A 12,882-nucleotide genomic window follows, 5' to 3' on the forward strand; every position below is an offset into this window, starting at 1 on the left:
AAGATCGAATCTTGATCACTCAAAGAGGTGGAGACCGAACATGGTAGGCCGGCAAGAGCAACGAAAGAGAGAACTGGAAGCAAAAAGCAGTCAAACTGTGTATCTCTTTTCTAGTTCGCCCTCCTCTTTATATATAACCCTTAAAGAGTCAATCTCCTAATCTAATTAAGAGTTTCTTGATCCAAGTCTTTATTTGAATCTGAACTCTTTAAGTGATAAGGATAATCCATTATCTTATCTGCAGATCGAGATCAATTACTCCTAATCAAATTAGAAGTTTCCTGATCCAAATATTTATTTGGATCTGGACTCTTTAAGTGGATAAGAGTTATCCTCTTATCCTTATTTGCTGATCCATACCCAGATTCGCCCCCTATTTAATTAATCCAATTAACCCAGTTCAAAATGGGCTTTAGGCCCATTAAACTTTCAGGCTCACTTCCTTTTAATTTTAGCTAGCTTGGCTCTCTTTGTATGGCGTGGGACCCTATCATTGATATCCACATCAGCCACATGGGTTCAGCCTAGCCTCTGTTATAAGGCCTAGCCGAATTCACTGTTGAATACAGTGAACCCCTGAATTCATCAGTATGGACTCTTAACGGGCCCAACATTTATATTAAATGGTCATTGGGTCCAGCCATCTTATGAAGGCCCAAGGATTGTGGGCAAATGTGAGATTAGCCCATCAGGTTTATTATCCTTAAATGGTCTTACACTTAACCTCACATCCCTTAATGATCAAGCACTACCTGACAAGAGATGGCCTCTCCCTTGGCTGCAAGGTACAGTGCTACAATCCTTACTCACATGGATCCCGGGAATTAAAACCTTTTGCAAACATTTTCTGAAACCATATATATATTGCAAAACAAATTTTAACACTTTGAAATCAACTATTGGTAGTTTAGGTTTCCATCAGAGAGAGTGCATTCCCCGATCATTTACTTTGTCCGACAAATGGGCTGATCCTGTCACTATGATCACCCACTCAGGTGAATTCTCGGACTGCCCCAACATACCCAGGTTTTGACCCCCTCTAAGGATCTCACTGATGTATATCAAAGATAGCCCAATCCGACGCCTAGTGTAGTACCATAATCGAGTCTAGAGGTCAGGTGTAACATTCCAGTTTTGCTCATCTATCTCCAAGGTGCAGGGCAATACTGGAATTTGGTATAGTTCAAGGTTTCAAGCTAACCCACACTGCATGTACCTCAGGTCTCACCCTAGCAACTGAGACAAGCCACCCCAACCAACTTGGCAATACATCAGTGTCAATCTTAACAGGATAAATCTCCACAGATCTATTTAACGGCTGTGAATATTCTAAACTAACACGAGTCTTATAAATGTCCAGTTTAAGAGTATTACACATAAGCATATACCAATATAACATGAATCAAATATGTACTTTATTCATTTACAATAAATGTTATAATGTACATCAAACTAATTGGAGCTAAGTACATACACTATCTAACACTGAGAACTCAGATCTGCATGTACTGTCGTCGCCGGTGAGCATCGAATCCTCTTCATCCTCTTCCTTCTTCCCTCCTCTCTTTCCTTCTTTTTTCTTTTTTTTTTCTTTCTCAGCCGACATCTTCTTTCTTACATGAGGTTTGCCCTAATATACAAACCTCATGTAAGCATTTGCCCTAATATACAAACCGTTAGACCCGAACGGTTGAACCGCTGACCCAGAAACCGGTAACTGGTTTCATTTCTAGTTTTTAAAACGTTGGTCGGCAGCAATGGCTTGTTGAGACAATATTGGAAGCGTTTTGATTGGTAATTGATCACTACCCCCATGTAAGGGATAATTTTGGCCGTTGGAGGCCAACGGTCTATGCTGTTGGGAGCGTTTTTGAAGTAGACACGTTCACCTATTCACGTGGTAACGTGGCATTTTCAAAGAGGATCCAAAAATTGGATCAAACCAAATCATGAGGATCCCAAAATTATACCAGTCAATTGATAAAGTTCTCATATGTGAGACTTGAAATTGGATCTGGTCTTGACTCTTTAGACTACTAATTTGCAATTGACACCCTAACAACTAAGCATTTCTTATCAAAGAAAAAGAAAGGAAAAGAAAAAAATGGAAAGGAGCCTTTACCAAAGTAATGAAGCCTAAGGAATAAAGAGACCCTTTGAATTGATTCACCTTAGTTGCCATTCTCCACTTTAGCAGATTACTCTGTTGGTGTTGGTGTGTGGCATATGCCATGTTCTTCTGAATAATAGCCATTGAAGTTATAAATGGAAAAGGCTATACATTTTGGCCATGTGGCATAAAGTTATTGGCCTGAAGAAAATATTTTTGACCATGTAAAGGATGACATGGTGTTCCGTGGAACCCTACAACTCACCCCATGAAAGATTCCAACCTTTTTCAAACACCTTGTTCACACAAACCACAAAATAGGCAGTATGTATATAAAACTATTGACCCAAAAGAGAATTTGGGTGTAAATCTAGTTAATGCCCAAAAAATTAAATTAAGATCGATGAAAAGAAAATGGAGTGGAGGTTCCTTTCTTTTCACCGTAAATCTCCCATGCTTAAAATATAAGAAATAAACCAACAATTTACATGAAAACCAACCAACCATTTCTTCATTCTAGAATTATTGGTTCACCTCTTTTCACAGCACACATCAAAACTTTCTCCAAAGGCAAAATATACCAATGTTTTTAAAACTGACCTAGAGGTCGACCCGGTTTTTCCCACTGGGTTGTGGGTCATTGGTTCGATCGGATGGGTTGAATGGTTCGGTCTGATGATGTCATAATTAAAATATTAAAAAATTATGTATTATATACCTGTGACGTTGTGTCGCTCACTGTTCGCCGGCAAGCCTGTGATAGTTGATATACAGTTGTCGCTCTGAACTTTGATTATGGATGTTTGATAGTTGATACAATCACCTCTTGCTGACGAGAAATAAAGATGTGAAGCTTGTGATGTTGTGCCGCCCAAACCAGTGTCACCTAAAGACCCAAACTCAGCGGTCTGGTGTTGCCCAAACAGAGAAGAATAGACAATAGCATCAGTCAAACGTGAGGAATGAGAATGGCGTTTAGCTAGGTGTCACCGGCGACTGGAGGTCATATTATGTCGATCTTCTTTGATCGCCCGTCCTCTTTGTGAGTTCCTCCTCTCCTATTCTAAATCTTGCGTAAACCCTATATCTAAAACAGAGAAAGTAATAGAAAATGTAAAAGAGAAGGGGGGGCTCGAGTTGGGACTTTTGGGGGATTTTATAAATTTTTAAACCTAAAAAATGTAAAAAGAAAAGGGGGTTGACAGTCAAACCGGCCCCACTTATCGGGTCTCCGGTTCAATGATTCAACCGTTTGAGTCATCCGGTTCACTAACTTATCAATGATTTTTACGAAAATACTGACTTATGAGAACCGGACCCGGAAAGTCAACCAAGTGACGGTTCGACCGTCCGGGAACCACAGGTTAAAAACCTTTAAATATATACTTTTTAAAAGTGGAAGTATAGTTTATCCCTTACCATGTCTCTGAATTGAAGCTTTTCTTCCTCCTATATTCCATGATTGTCCAAAGACAGCACAAAACAACAAAAAGAAAATATTGTTATAGGCATAAAATATTTTTATCCATAGACATAGCAGCCATTTCATTGTTTAGTTTAGTGTTCTTCTGGGTGTACATGAAGTAATGTCAAACTTCTTGACTATGTCAAGCCAGCCATGACACATAAATAGCTACTAGGTGTTCTAAATATTCAAAGAGAGGGAAAGTAATGGAAATAGAGTAGAAAAGGGTTCCTTGTTTTCCACGTGGCAAATGCTTTTTAGTTTAACCTTGAGAGGTAAGCTGCCCATATCCATACTGTGAAAGAAAAAAAGCAAAGAAATAAAAAATTGTTTGGTACAAACAAGTAACTAAACCTCAATTAATCCAAAAGAATGCTAGTAAATTATGAGTTTATGAGACTCTTGGATGTCTCATACTAAAACAAGGTTGAGATCCATGCCTGGCCCCACTAAACCTGTACCGTTCAAGAGTTGTATAACTTGTTTGGGCGATTCACCTTATGAGACAGTGTATAACCCATGAAAAGACAAGCAAGCAAAAATGGATGAAGGGGTGCATGACTTGTAGAGCATTGTTTGGGGCCATAATATGACAAATGCCTTCATGTATAGATGATATATGGTAGTCAACAAAATAGGCCCCACCCTGATGATTAATCCGTCAAGAAATCAAGTCGAAAAGAAATGGGGAAGTTAGCATCTTTTTAGAAGAATGCTAGGAAAGAACAAGCTTATGCAATATTTGGGGTTTTCTTTTTTATTTTATTTTATTTTTTTTATGGGTGTGGGCCTATGGATGAAATGAAGGTGGACCTATAAAAAACATGTCCAAATTGTCTTTTAGTATGTCATTCCATCATGGGTCCTACTAGGGGTGTCAATGGACCGATTTTGGGTTGGGCTCCATCCAAATTAAAATTCATTTAAACGGAATGGACGGACTAGACAGACCAATATGATATATTGGATTGGACTTGGTCCATCCATAATAAATTAATATTGGATTGAGCCAATATCTGGTCCATTGATAGAATGTTAGAACATATGTGTTAATGGACCAGGTTTGAGTTGAAACCAATATAAATTAACAAGAATTTGAACAGATTGAACAATCGCTGGACCAATCCAAAATGGTCCAAAATATTCATTGGACTGGATTGGACCAAGTCCATTTGTAATGGACTCACATTGGACTGGACCAAATCCAGTCCAATTGACACCCCTAGGTCCTACGATGTTTCTAGGGAGAGAGAAAGCAAAGAGTAACACAATCTTTATTATCATTTTTCTATTTGGAGAAGACTATGAAAACTTTTAGCACAATGTGTGAATCACTTTGGTGAAAATAAATTCAGAGTAGCTGATTATGCTGATACTTTGTCAATGTGCTATTTCCTAAACAAGGGGAATCGATATGCCTTACGAATAAAATATTTTGCTAGTTATAGGACTCCCTCTAGGTCCTTTGGGGACCCATATTTGACATTACGCATCATAATGGTGGTTAATAGAAGGAATCATTTTTATCTTTTTTGGCGATAAAAACCATGATTTGATTGATTAAGACCATCAAAATCAGTCACCTCGGTACGATGTATTCAAACCACCAAAAGATGCAGCTGTCTAATGTGAAATGGTTGTTGAGAGTGTGTAGGAGTTGGACAAATGGATCATATTATTTTAATTGATCAAAATTTTCGAGAGCAAAAGGTATTTTTCCATCTATATTAATATTATATAAAGAAAATAGAGGAGATCGGATTCAGTCAGTACATCATCATTCTATCAGCTTTTACGGCCTTGCATTGGGAATATTTCCATATTTATATACTTTATTTTATAGAGAGATATTCTCAAAACAAGCTGTAAGAGGTTATTTAGAATTGCATTGACTGAAGCCAAACTCGAAATAGAAAGGCAAGGAATCTTTTCAAAACAATACTCACGAAGGCCTCCTTTCGTTACTCACACATATGGTCTATTTGTTTTCAAATTAGAATTATAAAAATTGGCAATAAACCGTCTTAAGTCTTGGACTCTTGACTCATTATAACTCCCTCTAATAAAACCCACCTCTCCCTCTTAACACTCTTTTGATAAAGTAGGGATTTAAATTGGATTGATTGTGTCAAGTCGAAGGGCTCCCATGTTTGCTAACCTAAACCCTAATTAAGTTAGACGCAACACAAAACTAAAATGGGATTGGGTAGGTATGAACATGCTTGGGCAAGTTGTTCTAGTTTGAAAGTCTTTTTGTTAATGTTTTGTGCTTCTTTTAGCTTTCAAGGACAAGGTACTCAATTTGAAGCCATACAGAAACTTTACAACTCATTTATTTCTCTACTTTCCATACTATAAAAAATCATCCAAGAAGTTTATTTCTAAGTTACCATTGTTTCTACTGTTAACTACTCATCATTAAGAAGAGTTTATTGCAAATTCAAGGTTAATTTGGGAATAAATTTTTAGCTAATTATTCTACTTGAAAAGTGGAAAAATTAATTGATTATATGGTTTATTTACCGCTCCTACACCAAGTGGACACACAAGAGTACTCAAACTTTCAAAAGCTGTCAATTTAGTCCTTACGGTTAACAGTTTCATCACATGATGATATGTATAAATACATGATGACATGTACAAATTAAAATTACCCTTGAAAATAAAACACTATTCATTATCTTCTACCTACCTTAAGACTGAAGACGTGGATTGATGAATTCGAACATATAAACACCAGTGCGTGTATGGATGGAGCCATCAACACTTGACCCACGAGCAAGCGAACCAGAGCATCCATATCCTTGTATGTTCTATTTTTTATCTTCATAAAGAAATCTATATATGAGTCTGATTTAATCGATTGTTTTTTCTCTCTTCTTCAAGTTCAGTAAGGACATCTGCAATGATTTGTTAGAAGAGTGAAACCCAATATGTCTTATAGTTGTTTGAAGTTGAACTTGGTAAGGTTTAGAGATAGATGATACCATTTCTATATCCGACTCCCTGGTATTTGATAGAGAAGTCCAAGGTTTCCATTGCTGTATTTTCCCTTTTAACAAAAACGATTTTTCTCTTTCGATTTTGATCGTGGGTTTTTCTCTTCACAGAATTATCCCCAAGACTCTGATGCGCAAACAGGCTCAAAAATTTATAAATTTTCTCTCTCATATTTATTATTGTCTCTTTTTTTGCAATTAACCTTCTAACGAATCCTTTAATAGATAACGATATTTATTATTATCTCTTTTTGCAATTAACCTTCTAATTAATCATTTAATAAATAACTGGAGAAACAGTAGGAGAGGTAAAACCTGCAGCAAACATTCACGAAAGCAGAGATGGCACGCCACTCTGGTTTATTGCTTTACCGGGTATGTACCTTTTTCTTATTCATCATCCCCATGTAATAAATAGTTGGAAGAAAAGGGGAATCCTCCATTTTCCTTCGTTATTCACTCAAAATGGAACCCTCGAGTTATTGGAGGTCATCATTTAGACTTATCACTTAGACCCTGTTCATGGGCCGGGTAGCCCAATGGCCCAGCCCAGCCTGCACCCCGGTTGGGCTTGGTTATGCAATTAGGTCCGCGGGCCTGACCTCGGGCTTAATACAGTAAGCCCGACTGTGTTTCGGGCCGAGTTCGGGAATTGTTAAAAAAGTTCGGCCCAACTCAGTATTATATATTTTATAAAATATATAATATGTATTTTATATATTATATAAAATATACAAATAATATAATATTTATTAAAATATATATTTATAATTTAATATCCGACCATTAGGCCTACAACTTGGGCCCGAACCCGGCCTCATAAAAAGCCCGAAGCCCAGGCCTGGGCCTACAACTTGCTCGTTTTCAAATTGACAAGATTATTCCCCTCTCCCTTAAGGCTATTTTTGATTTGATAGAAACAATGTTCAAAATATCAACAACATGTGATGGTTGCTACATGTATAGTTTTCTAGGGTCACCAATAGCTATATATTAAGGCAAGGTGCTAATTGGCTGGTTTTGTAAGGTCTCTTGCTGGTTGTAAAGGACACTTGGGATCGAATCCTCCCTAGATCAGGGTTAGGGGTTATGGGTTTGGAGGTTGGGCTACCACTATTGTGAACCCCATGTAGAACATCTTAGATGATGTTTGGAAGTGTGGACGTTTTTTGGGATCGATTTCAAAACAAAGAAAAAACCATCCACGTTTGGTAAATCCATTTTTCATAAATAAACACCTTCATATGTTTGGTTGTGTTTCTGCCACATAGGCAGTAAACAATATTAATGCTGTTTGGTAAGGTGATTTCCATCACCATTTTTTATGTATGTGTACACATTATTCCGTATGATAGTGACAACTAGGATACATGTAAGTGCCACATCATATAGCCATTACATGAATTTGACGTTTCATGCAACGGGAGGGATGTAAATTATGATGCATGCCTGTTTTTCACCGTTTTTTTTTTTTTTTTAAATCGCCTGAACCAAACAGTCATGTAGGCGGTGAAAAGTGGAATCACCTACATGGATCCGTCGTGGCACTATTTTTCAGAAAAAAACGCCCATCATACCAAACATCCTCTTAATAAACCAAGTGTTTTCACCAAAATTATTTTATATATCATCTATCAATTTTATCATTTCACACAATAAAACTTATAAAAAAAACTAGAAAACATTTATATATAATTAACAAAGTAATCGATTTGGATCTGAATCAGTCTGAATCAATTCAGGTTAGTTGGATAAAACCGACCCATTGACACTTGACAGCCCTATTTTGGATGCAGCCAACTGGAACTTGTTGCCATGTAAGCCACCACATGTTTGAGTCAAGTAAAAACAGAATTGGATGCCTATTTTGTCCAATTCAATTAATTATTGTGGCATTGGATTGGATGACAAAGGATTGACGTGGATCAAAATTACTCTCAGCCAAATAGACGGAAATATTAGATTGGATTAGATTGATTTCATCATTCTCGCATGTGAAAGAGGTGGAGTATCTATGCAAGCAACTGGTTTGGTTCCTGCCTTCTGGTTCCCCCAATATAGAAACTCATCTTCATTACCTATTAACTGGATCCTTGCCTTAGTCAGCCCAACCAAATTGTTTTATTACACTAGATAGCTGATTTTATTGACCTTATACTTGCTCTCGTTGAGCACAAGCTATTCTGTTTTTACCCCAATCCATTTAAATATGCCCTTCGAGTTAATCCAATCCAGCAATAACTCTAGTTGGTTGGAGGCAAGGTTTAAAATATGGGGTTTCCAATCGGTTTAGGGGGTGGGCGGACCTCAAACCGATCATGTTGAATCAGATTTAAAAAAAAATAAAAAAATAAAAAACAACTACTGATATATCTCTACCAACGTATCAGGCGTATCGATATTTCAAATCTTGATTCTGAACGCTATGACTGTTCCAACTGGATGTAGAACCCATGATAATGTTTACATTGAACCCATGAATTTAATATTGGGTAAATCATTATTATGATTAGTTTCACAGCCAGCTGAAGAACTATCACGCTCAATTAATCCAAATTAGGTTAGCTTAGAGCTAGGGCATGCATCCGACCACCTTTGCATTTTCAGATTAAAACTCAAAAAGTTAAACCCTAAAGCCTAAAATCTGAACTCCATACCCTTAAATCCTAAAAGCCCTAACTCTCTATAAAACAACCCTTAAACCCTAAAACCTAAATCCTTAAACTTTATCATAAATCTTAAATCTTAAAACCCTAAAATCTAAATCCCTAAACCCTTAAACCTTAAATTTATTTTTATTGTATAAAACGACTTTGGTACGACGCATGTCCTCCAACCCTGTAATTGGTCCATCTTACAATTTCCTTGGTTCTCCACCTTTGTCCATACCGATGTTTTTTCTTTCATCATTGACCCGGAAAGTTGGACCAGTCTAGCCAACATGACACAGCCCAACATGAAGTTAGTGGACATACCTGGGCTACTCATAAAAACCCAACTCAATCTTAGGCTGGGTAGTAATTTTGGGCCCAAGTGCTTTACTAGTTGTTGTATGGGCCAGGCTAGGCATCTTACTCTGACTTTCAGTCATCACAAACAAAACCCTAAAACCGAGTAAGAGCTCTGTTTAAAGAGGCAAGAGGAAGGAAGGTCGTCTTCCAGTGCTGTCGCAGCGCCGAAACCGAAACCCCAGCGTAAGGCATTCCTCTTCTTTTTTTATCTGCAGATTTACAGATGTTTTGCTAGTTCTTCCATCTTTTTGTCAAATTGTTTGATCCGTTTCATCGTTTAGCGATTACATTTCGATTTTTTGTTTTATCATTTTGGTTTGATCCTGCAATTTCTCTTTTATTTTTAGGGTTCGTTTTATGGAACTCTTTTCTTAGTTAGTAAAATGGGTTGTGTGGATGTTTTGGTCTGACGTGTAGTTTGTTGATCTTGGAAGAACCGGAAGACATGGCGGTACCTCTGTTATCGAAGAAGATTGTGAAAAAGCGTGTCAAGAAGTTCAAGAGGCCGCAGAGCGACCGGAAGGTCGCGGTCAAGGTATAGTTCCTTCTGTTAGCTCAACTTAACAAACGACTCTGGATTTTTGTATACCGAAAATGTTTGTGTGTCAGGATGAAGTTGGGTAGAGAACTAGTGACGTAGCCTACTAAGTTGTACTGTATAAATTGGGGAATGGGTTTTTAGGATTAGAATCAGAGGCTTAAAACAGTTTTTCGATTTGTTTTCCGGGCTTGTGAGAGGGATTGGTCAAGAAAACTAAGATAGCCTATAAGCCTTTGCAGAATTTATTTATTTATTTTACTTGTTATTTGGTGGCACTACTAACGAATTTGTAATTACGTTATATGCTGAGTCATAGATTGAGGATTTCTTGTGTATGCCCCCCTTAATGCGATTGTCCTTATTTCTCGGTTGGTTGGTTAGTAGATGTAGGAACTTATGTTATCCGGATTTTATTTGATCCATAAATTGTATGAGTTCCCGGTTGATTATTCAACTTGAATAGAAGTTTTTGTAAGAACTAAGGAATTTTAAATCTCCTGCAGTAATTTTTTACTGTTTCTTCCTTTGTCACCTTAGCATGATAATATATGGCATCTCAAATGAGTAAGTTGTTATTTCCTGGAGGTTATGAAGTTGAACTATTATCCATTTTTAGCCAAACCAGGAATAAATTTCATATGTTATAGGTTTTGTCAAGTATGTTTAGTATCGATATATGAATAAACTTACTATACCTCTATAATAGGGCTGTGAATGAGCAGAGGCTTGAGTAAAATCTTGCTCATCTGACCTTGGGTTCAGGAAATTTGGGATGGACCCATGCTCAGTTGGGGTTGTAAGAAATCTAGGATGATGACTAATGAGGTACATGTTCAGTGTGTGAGGTCACAAATGATTGTATCTCAGCTTATTGATGTCTCTAATTTGTATTATGTAATGTTTTGGTCGTCAATTGTGTTATTTCACTTTATTTTAGTGAGTCATGCATTATATTGTGTTTTCCTTTAATTTGTAAACCTCCATTTTCAAGAGGAGGAATTTATTATATATAAAATGAATAGGAGTGAAGGATACCAAGGGGGAGGGAGGGGGTCCCTCAACACCCAAAAGGAGAAAAATCAAAGAAAAAGACAAGGCTCTTATTTTACGATATTCCTTTACATTTTCTTCATGTAGATGGCCTTTTCTTTCAAATATACAAAGAGGGTAATCGAGCAACAAGTACACCATTTCATATTGTTGTGGGAAACTGGGAATGAAAGAAACACTATGTTTAAAATCATTTACATTCTCAAAACTTGCTCAAATTACAATTGACAATTTGGCACATGCCAATATTGATAAAATAAGACAATTTGAGGCTAACAGTTGCAGTGCAAAAAATGTTGCTCTTTAATACCTCAAACTTGAAGGTCTCACCAATTAATGTGCTTCTGCATATTGGTGCACCTATCATGTACCTACTTGATTTCCACTGGGACAGTCTTCAGACAAATTTTTGAAAAATTATGCTTTGATCGTTACCTTTATGCTAAAAGACATGGCATATGGTGTATGTGGTACTTACTAGAGTGTTGAGGCCTTTCACTGGCTTTGGTGTTTGACCACTGATAATGGGTTTCTGAGATTTGCTGCATTAATGGTTAAACTAGCAGTTGACATCTTTGTTTAATATCTTTTAAGTCCTACATTTTATATTGTGGTTTATAATCTCAGCATGAGGTACAACGATCTTTGTGTCCTATTGCGTCACTGTTTGGTTGATAATTCATGGTTGGGTTTAATGTGTGCCCATGACAGCCAAACTGGCGTAGGCCCAAGGGTATTGACTCTCGTGTCAGAAGAAAGTTCAAGGGATGCACCTTGATGCCCAATATCGGTTATGGCTCAGACAAGAAGACTCGCCATTATCTTCCAAATGGCTTCAAGAAATTTGTGGTTCACAATGTGAAGGAGCTTGAACTTTTGATGATGCATAATAGGTAATAAGCTGTCTGAACTCGCTTTGCTTTTTGCTATTATATTTAAACAATGGAAATCACAATATTTCCACTCAATTCTTATACTTCTCTTTTGATGTTTGTACACAGGACCTACTGTGCTGAAATTGCACACAATGTGTCTACAAAGAAAAGAAAAGAGATTGTTGAACGAGCTGCTCAGCTTGATGTTGTTGTCACAAACAGATTGGCCAGGTTGCGCAGCCAGGAGGATGAATGAGCTAGAGTCGTCGAGTATCCCAAGTTCACCCCTGTAGTACACTAGGTTGAAAGTTTCCAAAGAGAAGGATTTCCTTTTTTTTTCGGATTTTTTGTTCATGTTTTACTTCAAATTTTGCTTTTTAATCATCCTTAAAGCTATAGCTTCCATTGCTTGCTGGAGTTTGCTCCTTTCCGAGGTCAATTTGTTGTTATTTTCAGTGTTGATTAATGGCCTATTGTCAACTTTTTGAATCGGTTGATCATAAACTTGTATTTTCAGTACCAGTGGCAATGCTATTAATCAAAATGACAGAGTACCAAGTAGAATATGGTGCATGATGTAGGAGAACTACAAGTAATTGATTGGAGATACTTGTTGCCGGATTTACCCAGCCACAAGGAAAAGCTATCCATTAGGTTTTTTTTTTTTTTGAAATGGTGCACATTCCATTTTTTTGATAGAGGTTCATAGTTCTTCCAAACTAGACAACCCATTGGATGAATGCAGCTTTCCCATATTTTGAGGATGTCTGGTACGATTGCTGTTGCTGTTTCTACTCTACCTCAAACGATTGGAGTGATAAATAAAAGGGT

The 12,882-nt window shown here is 37.2% G+C and overlaps 1 protein-coding gene across 2 annotated transcripts; it reads left to right on the plus strand.

Moving 5' to 3' along the window:
* The first annotated feature begins 9,611 nt into the window (after window positions 1-9,611).
* LOC104608383 (large ribosomal subunit protein eL32z) lies at window positions 9,612-12,573 on the plus strand. Of its 2 annotated transcripts, none has more exons than XM_010274348.2 (4): window positions 9,612-9,768; window positions 10,020-10,120; window positions 11,888-12,069; window positions 12,178-12,573. In XM_010274348.2, the coding sequence occupies exons 2-4, from the start codon at window positions 10,031-10,033 to the stop codon at window positions 12,305-12,307; spliced, it is 402 nt and encodes a 133-aa protein (XP_010272650.1). In that variant the 5' UTR covers window positions 9,612-9,768; window positions 10,020-10,030; the 3' UTR covers window positions 12,308-12,573. The 2 variants fall into 2 exon arrangements, with proteins under 2 accessions (XP_010272650.1, XP_010272649.1); XM_010274347.2 differs by having other exon boundaries at window positions 9,617-9,768; window positions 10,003-10,120.
* The last annotated feature ends 309 nt before the right edge of the window (window positions 12,574-12,882 follow it).

The sequence above is a fragment of the Nelumbo nucifera genome, chromosome 6 (genome assembly GCF_055504915.1).
Source record: "Nelumbo nucifera cultivar China Antique chromosome 6, China Antique-T2T, whole genome shotgun sequence".
NCBI classification, from domain to species: Eukaryota; Viridiplantae; Streptophyta; class Magnoliopsida; order Proteales; family Nelumbonaceae; genus Nelumbo; species Nelumbo nucifera.